At 34.3% G+C, this 21,037-nt stretch overlaps 1 protein-coding gene across 4 annotated transcripts; it reads left to right on the top strand.

Annotated features, from left to right (window-relative positions):
• Positions 1 to 5,812: 5,812 nt before the first annotated feature.
• Positions 5,813 to 9,623, top strand: LOC114739379 (transport and Golgi organization 2 homolog). Of its 4 annotated transcripts, none has more exons than XM_028927436.1 (8): positions 5,813 to 6,023; positions 6,694 to 6,751; positions 7,264 to 7,494; positions 7,581 to 7,650; positions 7,772 to 7,955; positions 8,291 to 8,497; positions 8,772 to 8,963; positions 9,046 to 9,623. In XM_028927436.1, exons 4-8 carry the CDS (start codon positions 7,586 to 7,588, stop codon positions 9,184 to 9,186), a joined length of 789 nt encoding a protein of 262 aa, XP_028783269.1. In that variant the 5' UTR covers positions 5,813 to 6,023; positions 6,694 to 6,751; positions 7,264 to 7,494; positions 7,581 to 7,585; the 3' UTR covers positions 9,187 to 9,623. The 4 variants fall into 4 exon arrangements, with proteins under 4 accessions (XP_028783269.1, XP_028783268.1, XP_028783271.1 ...); XM_028927437.1 differs by lacking the exon at positions 5,813 to 6,023 and adding an exon at positions 6,191 to 6,539; XM_028927435.1 differs by lacking the exon at positions 6,694 to 6,751.
• The last annotated feature ends 11,414 nt before the right edge of the window (positions 9,624 to 21,037 follow it).

Below are 21,037 nucleotides of genomic sequence, written 5' to 3'. Positions count from 1 at the left end.
AAATCTTATTGGATGCCTTTGGATTAACGGTAAAAAAAATAACTTATTTTTAATTTGAATTTTAAAAAGTCATATTGGGTAATATAATTTGTATTTCGATTGACTTTTATAAAAATGAGTTTGCAAAGAAAAAAATTGTTTAGATTATGATTGAATAAATAAGTTTAATTTGTAGTATAACCAAAATAAATATGACTTTTATTAAATAATAAACAATGATTAAAATTATGAATTTACAAAATATAATAATTTTAAATTATTATAAGAGGAAAAAGTTATATTTAATTAATAAAATATATTTAAATTAGAAATTATAGTAATATAAATATTTTTAAATCAAATAATATTATATAATTAATTGGATGATATACTCAGCATAATTTATGTAAATATAAAATAAAAAATAATATTAAAAATTAAAAATATTATAAAAATTATTAAAAATTATTTTCACTACTCTATAGAGTACTATAACAGGAGAAATACTTACATACTCTAAAAGTACCAGATCATCTATACTCTCTCTAATCAAAATATAACAGCTCACCTAATTTTTATCATAGCTGTCAGCTTTTATGTTATTTGCTTGTTTTTTTTATAAGCGTTATTTGCTTGTTTTATATTGCTTTATTTTTGAAATAATAATGTTTCTAAAGTAAAGTCCAATTTGCATAAATTATTTTAATTAGTTTATTCCCCATATCCCTCTCTTATTCTAGGGAGTCTTGTCCTTCTTTCGTAAGAAACTTCGCCGCTAATAGGGGATTTCGTGTGGCCGCTGCACCTGTGAAGTCTTAGCCTCTCCATAACTTCTCTCTCCCTCTCTTGAAATGGGGTGGCAAGAAGCACAATAAGGGCAACCATCACTTTTGCTATCCTGTCTCTGGTGATAAAAGCAATCTGATTTTCAGCTCAGGGAGAAATGTTAAAGGCAAGAGCACCAACCCTAACCTTTGGAGAGAGCTAACTACAATGAAACTAACGATGAGGTTGGAGGTATAAAGAGGGGGAACGAAGAAGCTAAAGACGCCGGAGTTGACTGAACAACATAGAAAGCATGAAGTCTGAGATCGAAGAAATTGATTTTCTTTATAGGTACGATTGAGATTGAAGGCAGGGCCAACGACCAGTTCGCTAACTAACTAATAGTAGAGGGAGAAAAAGGGTGGTTACCCAACACCCCTAATTAGCGGCGGAGCTTCATAGCAGAAAACATGAGGGTTTTCAGTTTTGTCGAAGAAGATGAAGATGGAGGAGAGACTTGATTAATGAATTGTTAAGTAAAATAATTTATTCAAATTGGTTTTTCACTTTAAAAGCACTATTTTTCAAAAATAAAATAGTATAAATTAAGTAAAACATGTAAGTTGATAGTTAGGATAAAAATGAGGTGAGCTGTTACATTTTGATTGGAGAGAATACAGATGATCTGGTACTCAGAGTATGTAAGTATTTCTTGCTGTAACAGTATCCAGTTTTTAAGTCAAAAAAATATTTTCACTTAATAAAATATTAAAAGTAAATAATTAAAAACTACTCTTTCGATTTTTAATATAGGACCTAATTTTTAGTTGGTTTTGGTTTTAAATATAAGACCTATTTCTCGTATTTATCAACTTTTTCTAAATTATCCTGTGAATACTCCCTCAATCATAATCAAATAAAGAGGAAGATGGGGTATTAAAAAAGATGATTATGGTATTTTAGGAAAAATGTGTCATTTTTTTTTATAATTAACTAACTTACCTAACTTTTTAATCTAATCAAATTAGTTAAATAGGTCTTATATTAAGAATAAGAGGAGTAATTAGGAATACAAAATTCATTAAAACTATAAGGACTTAGATTAATTAATCCAAAAAAAGTATAAAAACAAGAAAAAATGGTAATCAGAGCGTTCTGAGAGGTTCAATAATCTCTCTTCAAAATGAAGACGACAAAGGGCGGCAAGTTCATGAACCCCATTGATGCCTATCGCGAGGAGCTTCAGAAGAAGGAATTGGAAAGGATATTTACTTTTAATTTATGAGCTATTCCTTTTCTCCTGGGTTTTCGTTCTCCTGCTCATCTTCTATTTTTTGTTGATTATTTCTCTTATTTAGATTGTCGTCCTTATCTTAAATTTTTTCCTTGGTTTATTCTTTTGAGCGTCTGTCCTTTCAATTACCATTAATTCTTCCTATTTTGTGGCCTTTGAACTTGATGCTTGCCGCTTCTTTATGTGCCTGTGATTAGATTAATGTGCTCTGCTCTAGGGTGAACTTTTGTATCCCATGTTCTCTCTTTGGTCAGGTGAAGCATCAGTAAAAAGATGCACACCAGAAGGATGTTTAAATGCTAAAATTTAAACTATGCATACATGCGGGCTGTTACTGTTTAGAAGATTATAGTTGTGTATTTGAAATCTGATTCCTGCATCTGATCTGTGAAAAGGAAGGATAATATAAATATATATGTGTGTTCTGTAAATGCTGAACCAGGGAAGCAAGTTCTGGGTCATAACATTAAAAAGCTAAAACTATGGTAATGTGGCTTATGGATATTATTTTGAATGCCTTGTGATTGTTTGAAGTGAACTGAATGAAGTGAAAAGCCTGGTGGAATTTCTTGATTATAAAGGAAAGGAAAAGAAAATACTTAATCTCATGTTGAATATGAAATTGTTACAGTGTTGAGGTACTCTTTAAATCATTGCAAACATATTTGGAAGTGATAAATGATAGTTAGATTGGTGATTATGAATCTGGTATAATATAAATATGCGTGTGTATTGTGAAAGCTGGAAATATAGCTAGAGATACTATTGTTGTTTCTGTATAATTAGCATCTGTTAAAGAGTGTTGAAAGTTATGTGAAAATGTTGCAAAGTTAGATTAAATGTTAATTATAAAGCTGGAAGTCTTGGAGTAGAGATTGAAGAGATATTGCTATGTTTGAATTAGTTGTTTTAAAGCCTATGAACACAAAGTTAAAATTGGGCTTTGCTGAATTATTGTTGATATGATATGTTGTTGAGATTAAAGCTGAATAATGCGTGAGAACTTGCTTGTGGACGTTAAACTAAGATTAATGACTTATAAGTTGGGTCTAGTCTATGCTTCATTTGTCTACCTATTTTCATTTAAATGTCGGGGTTGTTGTGATAATCGTGCAAATGGAGCTAATGACTTTCTTGGCATAATTTCGTTCGATTCCCAATCTCTTTGGTGTAGTTTTTGAAGTTTTCCTGAATACCAGTAGTGGAATTCAAATTTCTTTGGCTTGAGCTGTTATTTGTAAAACTTAACATATTCTTTCCAGCAGTTAACTTATTATTTGGAGCTTGTTATTTTCAAGTGCAAAGTTGTTATTTTGAATATGTAAATTGTAATTTCTAATATTGTACTTAACTTGTTATTTTCAAAACTTGTTATTTAGAATAGTTAACTTGTTATTTTCAAAACTTATTATTTATTATTTTGAGTAGTTAACTTGTTATCTTTATAACTTGTTATTTCCAAGAGTAAACTTGTTATTTATATATTCAGTCTTGTTACCTAGAATAATTGTTATTTGTAGGGTTTTGATTTGTTATCCTTCATTTGTTATTTGTAGAGCTGAGTGTTAAACTTGTTGTCCAGACTGAAATGTCAATTTTTCGCTGTGATCTTATGTAGTGGTTGGCCAATCATGAGCTCAATGAATGGTGTGATAATGCTTTGAAGTTTCTTCCACAGCCAGGCAATGGAGGAAAGGCCAAAAAAGAAGACTGGCTCAGTAGATAACGAAATGGGATAAATTGTAGATAATGTTAGGGCATTTAACTTAGGTTTAATGTATTTGACTTTGTATTAATAATTATCCAGCACAATTATTTCGACAGGAGCTTATTACCATATCTAGTTGCTCACTGGGCTAAGTTGTTAATTGTTAATGACAATTATGTATAACTGACATGATATTTATCCAATTTATGAGAAGTTACCATTATTTCCATATTATATAGCCAGATGATAAGTGTGTTAAGCGAAATAACAAGTGTGTCATTGGGTTTCCAATGAAATTGAGTTTTATGATAAGTTGTCATTATTTTCACATTATATAGCTAATGACAAGAGTGTTAAGTCAAATAACAAGTGTGGTAAGCGAAATAACACTCTTGTGGCTAGATTTTTGATGAAATTAAGTTTAATAAAAAGTTACTATTATTTTCACATTTCACTGTCAAAAGACAAGAGCAGTAAGCCAAATAACAAAAGCAGTAAGTGAAATAACAATTTTGTGATTGGGTTTCCCATGAAATTAAGTTCAATGAAAAGTTGTTATTATTCTCACATTTCACTACCAAATGACAAGAGTGATAAGCCAAATGATAAGAATTGTAAGCTAAATAACAAATTTGGTAAGCTAAATTACAAGCATGTGACTGGGCTTATGATGAAATTAAGTTTCATGAAAAGTTGTCATTATTTTCATATTTCACCATCAAATGATAAGAGCGGTAAGCCAAATGATAAGAGTGGTAAACGAAATAACAATTCTGTGATTGGGTTTCTCATGAAATTAAGTTTCATGAAAAGTTACCATTATTCTCACATTTTATTGCCAAATGACAAGAGTGATGAGTTAAATGACAAGAGTGTTAGGCCAAATAACAAGTTTGGTAAGTGAAATTACAAGCATGTGACTGGGTTTATGATGGAATTAAGTTTCATGAAAAATTGTCATTATTTTTATATTTTACAGCCAAATGACAAGAGCAGTAAACGAAATAACAAATATGTCATTGGGTTTCTCATGAAAATTTGTTATTATTTCCATATTTTACTGCCAAATGACAAGAGTAGTAAGCCAATTGCTGAGAATCGTAAGTGAAATAACAATTCTATTATTGAGTTTCTCATGAAATTAAGTTTTATAAAAACTTGTCATTATTTTCCCATTTCATTGCCAAATAACAAGAATGCCAAATGATAAGAGTGATAAGCCAAATAACAAGTTTGGTGAGCCAAATTACAATTACGTGATTGAGTTTGTCATTAATTTTAGAACATTAAATAGATCTATATTGTTACAATTTAGAACTGATAAATACAAAATTTTAACATTGTTCTACCCATAAATAAAAGACCAACATTTTGATATTTTCATGTCATGTTGCTATGATTATAGTAACAAGTTTGTAGTTACAATATTACTAAGTGAAATTACAACAATGGTAAGCCAAATAACAAAAAATCAGAGGTTCTTTGACAGCAACCACTGCATAAATTAACTCTCTTCAAACCTCTCCAAAAATCCAACAGCTCAGCAATCAATATTTTTCGGCCACTCATATTAATGCATACTAGCGGTCTTCACAACACTTTGAATCTACAAGACAAAATATAATTTGTATATCAGTCTCAAACCTCCCTAGAATTTAGCGAAGTTGGGGTTTAAGAGTAGAGAGAGGAGGTTCAATACAAAGCAAGTAGTTGTGATGCATCGTTCAGCGGCAGCTTCTTTAAGAGAGGAAAGGAGGGGAAGCAAAGGTAGACATAACAGAGACGATGAGGTTTGGCTAGGTTGAGAATGAGTTTAATTGGCTAGGTTGAAGATGGATTGAAGAAGATGGTTTTGGGTCTGCAAATGAGAAGATGATATAAGATGCAGAAGGACTTTTTGATATTTTAGCTATCAATTTATATTTACAGTCTCTTCAAACAATTATATTAATTTAGAAACCTACTTCGTTATTTCGCTATTTCACATCTTTCCTAAAAACAACGTAAACATGAAGCAAAAATATTTTTTTAATTAAAAAAAAAAAACTATTTCTTCATAAGCCATCGAAAAGCAGTGACGAAATGTGCAATCCCAAATCCAGATTCCATCGCATCATTCTCAAGTCAGTCGCCCCCGCTCTCCTCATCCCAAATCGCGCATCACTCTCTTCCGATGGCACTCTCGTAGTTGGACTCTTCACAGGTGGCTCAAAATTCCTTCAGGGAAAGGCGGGCTGACGGAGACGGTAGCATCAACAGCAGCGACAACATTTTAAGGTGGGTGATTTCTTATCCATGTTATCTGCAATATCATTGGTTGGGGATGAGTTCTATGATGAAAACATTTCAGAGACCATTTTCTTCTCCATCCTATTTAGTCGGGTTGCAAATCATATTGTCACCCTCTCCTCTAGTTCTTTTATTTCCTTTATGAAACGGGAGGCAGATATTGAAATTGTTTCATGATCTGTGCTTTAGAAATTGATGTTCTAGTCTAAACGCATTATTCTATGCTCTGTTACTACAGAGATGTTTTGTCATTTGCTCTGATGGTGGTTAAGTGCTAAGATGGTGAAAGAATTAAATACTCTTTTAATTTTTAATTAAAAAGTTTGGCCTTGTGGACTTATGGAGGTTGAAGATGCCATTAATAAAGAACTAAGGAGCCACCATTCTTCTGTGAGGCAAAAGCTTGAACAAGTTGTTTAATTAAGAAAAGAGGAAAGCTCTGACCAGGAAACATAACTGATAAATTCGATAAGGAGAGAAGAGCTATGATGTGTCAATATATTGGTAGGCTTTTGTACTTAGCCGTTGTTCCTCTCAATGTTGCTTGAATATATGCTTTTATCTATCATTTGTTCATTATTTTGTGCGAATTTGTGTCAACTTTTTTTTTCAAATTACATTCATCTATTGTTTGGCTTCTATACCATCTTTTCTGTAGTGCCTTGATTTCTTCAGGTGTGTGCCTCTCTAGTGCCTCTTCCCTAAGGTATTTGGAGGTATAGTGCCTTCAAGCCATCTTTCACTTTTGACTACTTCCAGATTTCCGTTCTAATATTTTATTTTTTTGTTCATGAACAATGGAGAAATGAAGAAGATAGTCACTAAGAAAGAGGGAGAAAATGGTGATGGAGAGAGAAGGATGAGTATAAAAGGAAAGGGAGAACAAAAAATTGGCTTTTTATTTTTGACTGACAGCTGGAGAAATACTGTTCCCCGGAGCCAGGAGTAAATTTTCTAGTAGTTGCTTAAAAAGAAAAATGAGGAAAAAACTAATGGAAGATGAAGGTGTGCTGATTATATGTTTACGGTGTTTCCAAAAAAAAAAAAAAAAATCTATGTTCACGGGGTCGAATTGGAGAGGCTAAATTGATTGAGGCCGTAAATTGGAGAAGACTGTGTATTTCGTGACATGCAAGATATCTTGAGTATTTTTTTATTAATTTTTTGCATACTAAATTGATTAATTTAAATCAATGAATAAATTCTCTTGAAATTTGTCAATTTGCAGGTGTGGAATATATTGTGATCTCAGGCATACCCCATTAGCCGTCACTGGCTTCATCTTTTGCCCCAAAAGTGATATTTTGGAAGAAATAGATTGTGATATATCAAGTTCCTATGTAAATAAGGCTTGTCAAGTGGCAAGGGAATTTTTATTTCTTTGCGCAACAATATAGTGAAAGAATGAACTCTATATGGTACATTCCAATCTGATCCCTTCAGAAAGTCAATCTATAAGGTAGAAGTCATAACCTGGATTTAGATCTTCAAAATTTCCTTAAGACGTCCGTGCACACATTTCTTGTGATACAATGTGCATAGCAGTGTTCATGTGGCAATCTCACTCCTTGTATCCCTTCATCCTCCTACTCAACAGGGATGAATTTTATACTCGGTCTGTTTTATCTCTTTCTTGGACAATTTTTGTATATTTGTGAATTATGTGAAATTTATAGTTGATGCTTTTTTTGGGCTAAATCCGGTTGGGGTTTGGTTTGTTTTTCATGTTTTAAAAGGCCTACACAGCCCTTGGCATGGTGGCCGGGAAATAGAATCTTGGGTGGCAGGGATGAGGAAGCTGGTGGCACTTGGTTGGCTTCCACAAGGGATGGCAGAGTGGCTTTTATCACTAATTTCAGGGAACGTGAGAAGCATCCAAATCCTAAAAGCAGGGGGGAACTACCACTTTGTTTTCTGGAGGTGATTTCCCTGCATTTCCTTGTGTATCTGCTTTCCTACAAGATTTATACTTCTGTCCAGCTGATTTCCCCCATTCATCATCTATCATGTATACTAAGACCGGGGCTGGACAATTTCTTGATTTCATATAGGCACATTTTCTTTAATCATGATGCTCTGTTTAACCTGCATTCATAGCTATTGAGTGCTTAAAATTATGCCACAATTACAGATGCTTGGAATTTAACTTGGAGTTTAGCAAATACTCTGCTTCTGTTATTAGTCTCTTTATGTCGGGAAAGACCAGTAAATGCATGTCAACTCTAATCATGATTCGATCCCTCATGTGGTTACAGAGCAACAAGAGCCCCTGGGAGTTTGCCATAGAGATTCTGAAAGAGGCAGATCAATATAATGGCTTTAATCTCATATTAGTTGATATTTGCAGCAGAACCATGGTTTATGTCAGCAATAGACCCAAAAAAGACAATCTTAGTGTTAGTATGGTTACACCTGGTATTCATGTCCTGACTAATGCAAGTTTGGATGCTGCTTGGCCAAAGGTAAAGATGCTTATTGTTTCTGCTTGTTTTCTTTCTGTCTGTGACATAAAATTCCATTGGCATCATTGCATTTGCATTTGCGGCTCTGCTGTGACCGAACAAAATGAATACGCTTTATGGTTGCCGATGGCCAATTGGTAATGCAATGAACTCGATCAATTTGGCACTTAGCCTTCGGTTATTGTCAGCTAAAACTTCATCGATAAATACGTTTCTTTTAGAGCCAATATAGCATCTCACCATGCAGTGAGCTGATTTTTCATTCTCATTTTAGGGTGAACGGTTGCGTCAGAGTTTCAAAGAGCTCATTGATCAATACGGGGAAAGTGAATTTCCCATCAAAGAAATGGTTGAGAAGCTAATGACAAACAAAATTAAAGACGGGGAAAACTTGCTGCCTGGGATTCATCCCCCACATCAAGAGTATCCTTTGAGCTCTATTTTTGTTGAAGCAGATTTCCCATGGGTACCTAAAAAACTCGATTTATATGTCTACCTGCTCACGGCTGCTTTAGCTTGTTTCAAGCTGAAAGTTTGCTTTTGCCCAGGGACGTTATGGCACTAGGAGCTCTTCTGCTTTCTTTGTGAAATCAGATGGAGAAGTCAGCTTCTACGAGAAACATCTAGACGATGTGGATGGGAAATGGAAAGAGAAAATGATGACATATCAGACCAGCGGGGTGTCGTAAATGTGCAGCTATTGTCCATAAATGTCATGGCTCTTGAAGCTCAATTGCAACAACATGAGTTGAAAGTCTTCATGCTTTGGTTGACAGTTGAACTCTTGTCCAGTGGATATGATAATGCGTTTGCTGATGACAAATGGTGCGGTTTCTATTTTACGTTCAAAAAATTTGCATCAACCAAGCAAACTTAAGACGCATCAAATAAATCCATATATTATGGATTTCGATCCTGCAAAAGGATGCTCTAGTTGGAGGAAGCAAGAATCCATCTTGGTTATTTATTTGCAATTCAAAGGAACTTTATTCGTGTTATTTTGTGTTTTAATTACATTTTATGCGTGTCAAGTATAAGTTTCCTAAGTATTGATTCTCATGTCTTCCTGGGGTCAAATTAAAATAAATTTAGGATGCAACAAAGTGATGCAAAGTTGCAAATTAAAGCCGTTTTCTTATTGGAGTCAAAATTGACTAGGGTTAACTAAAATCAAAATTATTTGTTGATTTTTTAGATTTAAAAACTACTTCGTAAAATAATTGAAAAGGTTTCTAAATACTTGTTTTTTGTAATTTTTTTTATAGAAAAGATATGTGGAAAGGTAAATTGAATTTGAAAATTTGAGAAACTTGACAAATGAAATCAATTTTTCTTTTGAGCTCAGGCTACGCCTTCCTTACTTCAAAAACTCTATAGAGTTTTAATTTCTAATCAACCAATTAGTGCAAACAACCACTTTGATTAACTTATTAATGAGCCTTTTAACTAAAGGATTTCACAACAAAATTAACAATCCGCATTAAGTACCATTGGAGGAGATAATCTAGTAGATAATGATCAATCTCCTTAGTTGGGAAATCTCACAGTCAACTACTCATGATGAAATTGATTGCTCCACGGAGCTCCTTCAACGCTTTAATCACCATTGTAGCAACCAAGAACTGGAAGAGGGAAGAAAGCGACGGACTGGAAAAACTCAGATGAGGGGAATGGAGGACTGATGTTATGATTCTGATTGTACAGATGGGGGAAGATGGAGTCGATGATAACGATGGAAGAGTGAAAATGCGATGGTGATGTTAGTGAACAATCTTTTCTCCAAGAGCTTGAAGATGATACTAATGGAGAACGAAGGTTGCGAACACGGAAGGGAGAATGGTAGTTATGGGGATATGGAGATGAAAGTCGATGACAGTGGAGGGTTGAGGACGTGATTAATGAAGGTGGTAGGGGATGGAGGTCGCATTCCGCCATCTTGCTGTGTTCTCCCTTTCTCTCCTTGGTTAATCAAAGGAGGAGGAAGGAAATCAGATTGAGCCCCAGGCGTCAAAACGGTGTTTCCTTTGGGTCCTCTTTTTGCAATTTACGAATTTGTCTGGTCCTTCTCCTTAATTTTTTAGCTCTTTAATCGTCTTTTTCACTTTCAGCTTTTCATTGCAACTTTCTTACAATGAAATTCAAGATAATGTAATACCATATATTCTAAAAATTAATCAATTAAAATAAATCATAAAAATATGTTATTTTTACCCTTTTTGGCAATATTTTCATTCAATCAAATTTAATCCAAATTAATCATAATTAATGTATTTAAACCCAATAAATGTGATAAAGTCCTCAAATAAGATATGAAAAAAATTACATAATGCCATGGGTTTATAGATGGCTGCAAAATGTAACACGGTGACATTGTAAGTTGCAAATAGATTGTGGGGATGATGATTATGTTTTCCTATAGAATCGGCTCTTCATTGAATGAAAATCAACATTGCAAGATTTGAGGGAATTTCCTCGCTCTCTCTTGAAACTTTTGCCCCTGTCTAACTTTGCCAATGGAGGATCTTTCTCACCGAAAAATGCCTCTAGACCGACCTTCTGATGCAGTGGTATGTGGAAGCAAGAAGAAGAAGACTACATTAGAGACTGAGAAATCCCATGTCGATTGATAACGAAGGAACACCCAGATAGCTAAGACAAACAGATGGAAGCTACTTTAATGCAGGGTGAAGAAGAAACAAGTAACACAAAAAGCAAAAGCCATAGAAAGCAAGTATCTTACCAAGATTCTCTTCTCAGGTTTAATAAAGTGGCGAATGGCAGTTGCTGCATGGAAGAAGATGAATTTTTGTCTGATATGTTGAATATGGAATGGAGCTACTAGGGCCATCAGAGTAACTTATTACTTTAGTAGACTAATATCCTCATATAGAGTAGTGTAAGCGGTGGAACTCGGCATTTATTATTACGATGCTTGGTAGGAAGTATAATATGCACACATTAAAAGGACTCTTGTGCAAGATATGGGGAATAATGGATTGACCTGATCCACATTCTAAATAACCACTTTGTAGTTAAGTTTGCCGACAAGGAGGGCTAGACAGAGATGTATAAAAGGGTGTTATATGAGGGTCCATAGGTGGTTTAGCATCATAGTATTCCAGTACAGAGATGACCTTCACACTTTGATGCCTACAATAATCTGCTCAGACGCATAGCAACACGGATTCGTATCCTAAATATTTCGCTTCATTGTTACAACAATGCATTTGTAACTAGATTAGGGAACAGAGTGGGCAGAATGCTTAAAGTTCATATGAGAACACTAATAGAAAATTCAACCAGAATTTTGAATGTTGAAAGAGACAGATTTGCTAAGGTATGTATTGAATTAGATCTTTAAAAGAAACTAGTGCCCAAAGTAATTACAGAAAATTCCATTTATAACATGGAGTACAAAGGACTATACCTTATTTGTTTCACTTGTGGTTGCTGCGACCATCAATGGAAGAATTATTCTTGGGTTCTCACTATGCCACAGAGGTAAAGTTTTGGTGATTTAAGAGAACAAAGGTTGGATGGTACATCTACCTCTGGAACAAAGAGAGAATCACTATAGCTCAGCTAAATCAAGATTCGTCAATGGCAAAATTCAAATAGGTCGTCAAGGAGGAGTTCAAAAGTTGGGTGTTGGTGAGTTGACTTGCAAAACCTCAAACATCAAGGAGTAGTACAGGGAAAGAAGCAACAGGTGTACAAGGGAGTAGACCTAGGAACGTCAGAGATCATAAGGGTGACGAGTTACACGCCTGTTTTACTATTCTAGAAGATTTGTTAGGGGAAGAGAAATTAGTGTCAGAAGATAATACTACCTTATAGAAAGTGGAAGGTGCTAGCCAGAGAAATGGTGATCTTGTGCAGAAATCTCAGGTAGATAAGAAGAGTAGATTTGTGAATAGCAGTAATGAGTTGGCGGCTTTATCGAGCAAAGAAAGAAAAGAGGGAACGAAGACTAAATCAACATATATAGTGGGGAAGCAAAATGAGAAACCTAATGAACCCACAAAAAGGAATAAGGCCGAACTTACAAATGAGATATTAGTGCTAAATGAAAGGGACAGTAAGCTCAACAGACACCAGACTAGGGGAGGGAAAGCCACTAGGCGCTAGGGGAAGTACGTTCTAGTGAAGGCCAATATACATGAATTGGGCTCTAATGAAACTAGCCGATAATACCTATTATTAAGAAAGAGAAGGAAAATATGATGAGTCAGAAAGAGGAGAGACTACATGGGAATTCAAACAAAAATATGGCGCTTGTAAAATCCAAAGTAGAATCTCAACCCAATCACAAGGGCACCTTAATAACTCATAATGTTCCAACTCAAGCTAAGTTACTGCCTTTGAACCTTTAGAGGGATGCGATGTACATAGGGGATCTAGGAGATAATGACTTGGGAGGTAATAAAGCTGTGAATCCTAATTGTTGTAGTTTAGTTTTGTTCGAACAACCTAATCATCTGGGAAGTATAGTGTTTCCAAGTCAAAATCTTACCTGGGATGATGAAGACCTCCTTGAAGAATAAGTTGTTCTTTCTCTTAACTTATTTTGTGTCTCTAATGATTGTTGCTTCGTGAAATTGTAGAGGGGGTAGAAGTAGGTTGTTTTCAAGCATAGTGAAAGGTGTGGTTAGGAATTATAGAATTAATATTTTGTCTTATGGAGACAAGAATTAGTGGTGACAGACTTGATAAAGCTCTCAAAAAGTTTGGGAGTGTGGTTTAATAACTAGTTGTGTGTGAAGGCAACAGGATTCACAAGGGGAATTTGGGGTCTATAGAACTCTAGTACCCAATTTCTATACTGTAAGATATTTGACTTAAGAAGTACTAAAAAGTTTGCTTTGACTTTTGTTTATGGTGAAACGTCAACAAGCAAAAGGATGAGTTTATGGCAGTTTCTCAAGGTGATTGCGGATTACACAAATCAAGCTTGGTTGGTGATGGGAGACTTTAATACATTCTTAAAAGCCCAAGATAAACTTGGTTGTTACTCTTCTAATTATCTTGCTATGAAAAATTTTGTTGATTGTATTTCTAATTTGGGACTAGTGGAAATTTCTGTTGTTGGTTAACATTTTACTTAGGAGAAAAGGGGTGTAAAAGAGTGATTATATTGGTTTTTTGGGCATGTCAAGTAGGAAGTATGATATCCTCATAGCAAGGCCGTGCATGGGCTCAAATTCAAGTCTAATCATAGGTTTTGCTTCCCTTTTTCTGGGTCTGAAGAACATCCTTTTATATACCAATCGGCCTGGGTGCTAAAAGATGGCTTCTCTAATATTTTTAATAAATCTTGGGAAAATACTAATTGGTGTAATGGAGTGTCAGTGTTTAAGCAGGAAGCTACTCATTGGAATATCACGATAGTTGGCAATATCCCTAGGAAAGAACGTGATATTCTGAAAAGATTAGAGGGGTTGATCGTTTAAGGAGGAATAAGTTGTCAAATAGGCTTTTTAAACTGAAGAGGAAATTGTGGCAAGATTACTTTAAACTTTCCACACAGGAAGAACTGATTTGGTTTTAGAAGTCAAAATGTATTGGCTTCAATAAGGATATAGGAATACTCGGTTCTTCCATGCCTTAATAATTATAAGGAGAAGAAAGCATTGAGTAGACATTTTAAGGGATGACACATGTAATTTAGTTATTAATCATGGGTACTTGGAAATTATGGTTGAGTAGTTCTTTAGAAATTTTTATAGTACAGAGTCAGACAAGGGAATTATGGCAGAGTGGTTTGCAGACTTTCCAATTTTAACAATATAGGATATCAACCTAATTCATAAACAGTTGAGTGAGGTTGAGATAAAGAATGTAGCATTAATGATGGGGGCTTTCAAAGCACCTAGCCCTAATGGCATACAACCACACTTCTTCCAGACTTAGTGGAACGTAATTGGGAAAAAACTTTATGAGTTTGTTTAGGAAGCATAGAGGAACCCACAAAAGGTAAAAGAGGTAAATCACACTCACATTATCCTTATATCGAAAGTAGAGAAACTTGACAAATTAAAAGACTTTCAGCCTATCTTGCTATGCAATGTTATTTTGAAAATCATTACTAATAGATTAAAAGGGGTCATAAAAAACAAGAAGAGTGTAGCTTTATTACAGGAAGATGAAGCGGTGGTAATCTGATTATAGCCTAAGAAGCTATCCATTCAATAAGAACAAAGAAGGGGAAGAAAGGTTGGGTGACTATCAAAGTAGACATGGAGAAGGCTTATGATCGACTTGATTAGGGATTTCTAAATTTGACTTTGTAGCATATTGGTTTAAAAGAAGAGATGGTTAATCTAATCATGGCTTACACCACCTCAGCCTCTATGCAAGTTCTATGGAATAGAGATGGTTCAAACACTCTTTATCCATCTCGTGGCCTTAGGCAGGGAGACCCCCTGAGCCCTTATCTTTTTGTTTTGTGCATGGAGAGATTGGGGTATAAGATCAATAGAGAAGTTCAAGCTAGCAGATAGAGAGAAATTAGATTCAACAGAACACAACCTTCCATTTCTTACCGCTTTTTTACCAATGACTTGTTCTTATTTGGGGAGGTTAACTTGGAGTAGACTGAAGTTATGAGAGGAATGATGATATAGTTTTGTGAGGCCCCAGGACATCGAATCAACTTGACAAGGTCCAAAGCTTTCTTCTCTAGAAATGTGAGCTTTAACGAAGCCATTGAATTATGCCAACAATGAGGAATTGGCATTATAGCAGATCTTGGGGTTCCCCTTCTCTATAAAAGGATGATTAAAACGATGTTTCTTCCTCTAATCCAAAAAAAATCAACAGAAGCTAACTAGTTGGAAGAGTTGCTAACTATGGTTGGTAGAACAATCTTGATAAAGTAAGTTCTCTCAGCTATGCCAAGTCATTTGATATAGACTATACTTCTTCCAAAGGAGATTCTAAAGGAGTTAAAGAAGAGTAGTAGAACTTTGCTTTGGAACTAACAACAATCAAGTAGGAAAATGCATTTAATTTCATGGGACACAATTAAGCAAAATAAAGCGAATGGGGGCTTAGGAATCAATGATCTTAATAGCCAAAATATTGCATTTATAACGAAATTATATTGGGGCATGCTTCCTGAACTTGAGGCTTTATCGGTGTATTGTTTGAAGGCTAAGTATGACTGTAGCACTGAGATGTACCCCTTGGTAATTAAAAGAAGTAACTCTTTTATGATTTAGCAAAGCATAATCATAGTGTAGGAGAAATTCCTTTAAAATATAGGCAAGCAAGTAAAAAGTGAAATCACAACCAAGGTTTGGTGGGATTCTTGGATACTTTTGGAGCAGCCATTAATTCATTAGGTGGATAATAATATCCACTTGATTGAACCCAAAGCAAATGTCTGTTCTTTTATAATGGAAAATAGGCAGCGGAATATACAAGAATGGATGAGATTCTTGCTGCCTTGGATTATAAATATTATTGCTACAACCAAAGTTCTTCTAGGTATGGAGGAGGATAGATTTGTTTGGAATGGTAGCAATGATGGGAATTTTGCTACAAAGTCAACTTATAAATGTTGCAGAGAGATATTTCTACTAGTAGGTAATGAAGGAAGGTATGGAAACTTCAAATTCAGGGAAAAGTTAAGTTTTTCTTTCAGCAAGTCATTCATGAGAGACTTCCCACAAATTGCCTTAGAGTCGTACAAGTTTAGAAATTAGTGAGTATTGTCCTTTTGAGCATCAAAGGGAAGAGAACATTATACACATACTTTGCAACAGCGAGATAGCAAGAAATGTGTGGATTAAAGTTATTAAAGATAACTTTATTTTAGATTTCTTTTGTTCTGATTTGCAGGTCTGGCTAAATTTCAATTTTGACAAGGAATTAGCTTGGGCCGATTTTAACATATGGCCATGGAGGAGAGCTTTCTGTTATGTATGTTGGTTACTCTAGAAAAATAGATGCAGTGGAGTCATGAATGGAACCACAATCCAAGCTACAATTATTACACAAGTTTGCTTGTATCACATGATAGAATCTACTGCGCCAGGAAAGTATAGGCACCAAATTTTCAAGAACATTGGCAACACCAACTTAACATGGGAACCACCTAAAGAGGACTATGTGAGACTTGATATAGATGGGTCCTTCTCTAGTGGCTGACAAGTAGCTTATGGCGGCTTAATTAGAAGCTCTAATGGTCAATGGATGGGAGGTTTCCAAAGAAAACTCCAGTACGTTCCATCAACAGCAATAGAAGTTTTGGCAATCTTCACAAGCTTAGAGGTGTGTAAACACTATAAGATTTAAAAAGTTAAAGTTTATTCAGATTCTCTTGAAGCAATCCAACTTATCATGAATGATCACAGCCACCATGTGTTATTAGGATTAGAAATCAAGGAAATTAGAAGTGTGATTTGCTCATATTGGGAGGTAGAGATTCATCATGCCTCGAGAGATGCCATGAGAAGTGCTGATTATCTTACTAAGGGGGCTCGCCTATTGACAGAAGATTTTAGAATCTTGTAGCATCCACCCATGGGTTGCATTCCGCTTTTGGCTTCATACTTTCAATAGAATCACTCATCTTTTAGTAACTAACCTTTTGTAACTTCAAGACATTGTCTTGCCTTTGTAATTTTAAAAAAAAAATTACAAGATTCATTTGCAAATCATAACCAAAAGGCATATAGGAGCCTAAATTTTTGCAAGATACAAAAATAAGAGCTTGGGCATAGAAACGTATAAATGTAATTGATTATTGTATATTTTTTAATAAAAAAAATTTATTGCCTAATGCTATAGGTTTATAGGAAGTTGTAAAATGCACCACAATGATGTTGCAAGTTGCATACAGATTATGGGGAGGATTATCATGTTTTCTTGCTGAATTGACTCCTTGTTAAATCAAAATCAACATTATAGGATTGATTTGTGAATCAAAACCAAAAAGTATGTGGGAGCCTAATTGTTTGCAAGATAGAAAAATAAGAGCTTGGGCATAAAAACGTATAACTTGTAATTGATTATTATATATTTTAATAAATAATTGATAATTAGGTGAAATTTAATCAAAGTATCATAACGAAACTAACTAAATTAAGTTTATAGAATTATTGCAGATTTATTGTTCTGAAGTTCCTTATAATTTTTTGCTGGAAAAAGTTCCTTCTAATTTATATTTGGGGTTAAGATGCAAAAATACCCATAAACTTTCTTAAAAGTGCACTTGACACCATATACTTTTATTTAAGGGTGTTCACAGGACAGCAAGGGATGGCCCCGTCCTAATGAATAGTGATGGGATAAGATTTCCATCCTATGTCTCGTGGCCATCAGGACGAGACAGGACATTACATCACTTTTTTTTTTATAAATCATTGCAATTGGGCCAGAGTTTTGGGATTTTTTTTCTTTATTATATTATTTATTTTCATTAGGCTTTTGAAAGTTAAAAACGCTTAAAAACACTATTATGAAAAAGACCCAAATTACAAGAGAAAAAAATACTTTGACAGTAAAAGAATCACTGAAAAAAGCACTAATATTAATTTAATAATTAACTTTTTTAAAAAAATAAATAAATACCTTGGGACGAGACGGAATGGTCACTATTTTATCTCATCCCATAGTTTTCCTATCTCGTCTTGTCTCGGATTGATCAAGACCGAGACGAGACGAGACAAGTTGAGCACCTCTACTTTTATAAAGTGCAAATCTACCAATGCAAGTTCAAATAGATGCAAAAATATCAACATCATAAAAACAAGCTAACGACCATTTATTTTAATGGTGGGCCAATATATTTTTTATGAAAATACCAGAATATCCTCAATTTAAAAAAAAAAACCACCCTCTCATTCTCCAACCTCTCAAATTCATCTCATTTTTTACTCTAGATACCCAGAAACCAAACCCAGATTTGAAAACAAAATCACAAGCAATGCCAACATAACAAGAAAAATTCAAACTGGAATGACAATATTACCATTTGAAGCTAATGAAGTGTACTCCACCATTCTACCCTTCGAGCATGAAAGGCATGACATTCATGGAAAATGCCACTTCCAGGTAAGGGTGGAAACAGGCCTATGGCCTGGCCTGTTTCCCAAAAAAGACAGGCTCAAGCCTGTTTGAAGGCCTATTTAGTTAAACAGGCCAGGCTTAGGCTTTTTAAAAAGCCTGTTAAGCCTGTTAGGCCGGCCTGGGCCTGTTACGAATTTATAATTATAATATATGAAAAAATTAATCAATGCTATTATTGTTTATGTGCTCTTTTAATTTATTTTTTAATTTTAATATATAGTTAATAGTTTAATCTTTTCTTAGATTTTGAAGTTTAGATGACAAGTGAAGATAAAAATATAATTTAAAATAATAATATCAATAAATAATGTGATTTTTAAATCTTAAAAATATAAAGAAAATAGGAAAGAAAAATTTTGTTCCATGACTGATAAATTAACTAACTTACGTATTATGTTAATTTAAGTATGATACCCTCTTTATTTATTATAAAATTAGTATTTTCTTCCTCTTTATTTATTTGTCTTAATTTTAATTTTTTGTGTGTACTTAAACGTAGTCTTATTCCAAATTTTAACATATAATTACAATCAGTTTTCAATAATATTCTTATAAATTATAATTAAGATTTAAAATAGTACTTATGATACTAAAATTTAAATAAAAGACAAGACTAAAAATTTAATTATTATGTATGTTTTTTTTAATCTTAGCTTTTTAAAAATAATAATTATTATAATTTGAATTTTTTAAAAATACAGGCATTTTAACAGGTTTCAGGCCAGGCCAGACCTTTATACAGGCCAGGCTCATGTTGAAAAATAAGCCTATAACAGGCCACAGGCCAGGCTCAGGCCAATAGGCTCTAAAACAGGCCTGACCTGTTTCCACCCTTACTTCCAAGAAGAAAATAAAGAGCTAAAGGGGTATAGAAGAAATCAAAAAAGAATTGGAGACCAAATTAATAGAGAATCAACTCCATAATCTCAATTGCACCATCTATGGCCTCCTCAACCTCGATCCTCCTTAATCTCTAACTGCCACACCTACTTGCTTCACTCTTGACTAAGGTATTAAAAACTGGTTTAGTAAATGAACCAGTCAAGACAACAGTTTAAGAGTTAGTGGGTTAGACTAGAATCAACTTGGAATCAAACCAGTTATAATTAAAATAATATAATTTAATTAAAAATATTCATATTATTCTAATGAATAATTTAAACTAAATTTAAATGTGCTTGTAAAAGGTATTTAAAATGCCGATAGTAAAAGAGTCTTTGTCCTATTAAAATGATAACTCCCTACCAAGTAAAGGAAAATGAATCTCAAGGCCTGCTAATCTATGTACTTGTGCATTGCTTTTTCATTTAATACTACTATGTAGCTTTGAATTTTGATAGCTGAGTTTTTATTTTATTTTATATTTAAATTTTTTGGGAATCTAAAGCCAAAAGTGACCAGGCTTTACTCCTTTTTACTTCTTGCTCTTTGCTTATCGATGTTTTTTTCCCTTAGCATTCTTTCTTATGAGACATTCATTTTTTGGCATTCTTTTATCCTTTAATTTTAGATTTTGAAACTCATCAACCAAGCCCCTTCCTGCTATGGTTGCATAAGATCTTCAGTATTTATATTCGAGTTTTAATCACCTCACCTCCTTTTTTTCTTTAATCTCCACCATTCCCATTGTCTCGACGACTCGTATCACCTATTGTTTATTGTCTCGGCCCTAGGTTTCCCTTTCTTTTTCATCTATCACAATTATGTTGCTCCTTTCCTCCTGCTCTTTTTCATCTTTCCTCGTCAATCTGAATCCGGATCGTGCGTCTGAATGGGGAAAAATTAACTTGGGCAACTCGCCTCATTTGGTGAGTCATCCGAGTTAGGCCTGAATTGTCCCGAGTCACTCGAATAATCTTTGAGCCAGTTTTCCCCCCGAGTTAGGGGCTCAACTGAACTAGCCAAGTGATCAACTCACTGAGTTTCAAACAACTCAGCCAATCGGTCTGAGTTTTAAAACCATGCTCTTGACTGTATCTTCTCTAGCCTATCTCGTGAACTCAGCCTCTATGTAAACCCTTCACCATTAAAGATTCAGCCTTTGATAAAGAATACTTGAACCTTAACCAAAACTAGTTTATAGATCAAGGAAAGGAGAAGCCAAAGAGAGGGAAGAGAAAGAGTGGGCATAGGGAGGTCACAAAAGCATTGCTAGGATTTCATATAGTTTGGACGCAATGACAGTGGCAATAGGATGTGTTCTTTGACCTTCGACAAAAATCGCAAAGGCCATGGTCCTGCCGTCTCCGATCTCACTATCATCTTTGGCATTCTACTATCTCAGAACTTGTCGTCTTCACTGGCATTTTGCTGTCTCATATCTTGATCAGAGTGAGGCATGGTTGCTCTGTGGTTGAAGAGGTTGGAGAGGTGAGGGTTTTGTTTTTTTGGGAAGTGAATCAAGAGGTTAGAGAGGAAAGGGGATCTTTTTTTTTTGTGTTGGGGTATGATAAACCCAATTTTTAT

The sequence above is a fragment of the Neltuma alba genome, unplaced genomic scaffold, assembly GCF_004799145.2.
Source record: "Neltuma alba isolate B1F8T4 unplaced genomic scaffold, ASM479914v2 tig00013920_pilon, whole genome shotgun sequence".
NCBI classification, from domain to species: Eukaryota; Viridiplantae; Streptophyta; class Magnoliopsida; order Fabales; family Fabaceae; genus Neltuma; species Neltuma alba.
The sequence above is the reverse complement of the archived record's forward strand: the minus strand, read 5'-3'. Positions and strand labels throughout refer to the sequence as shown.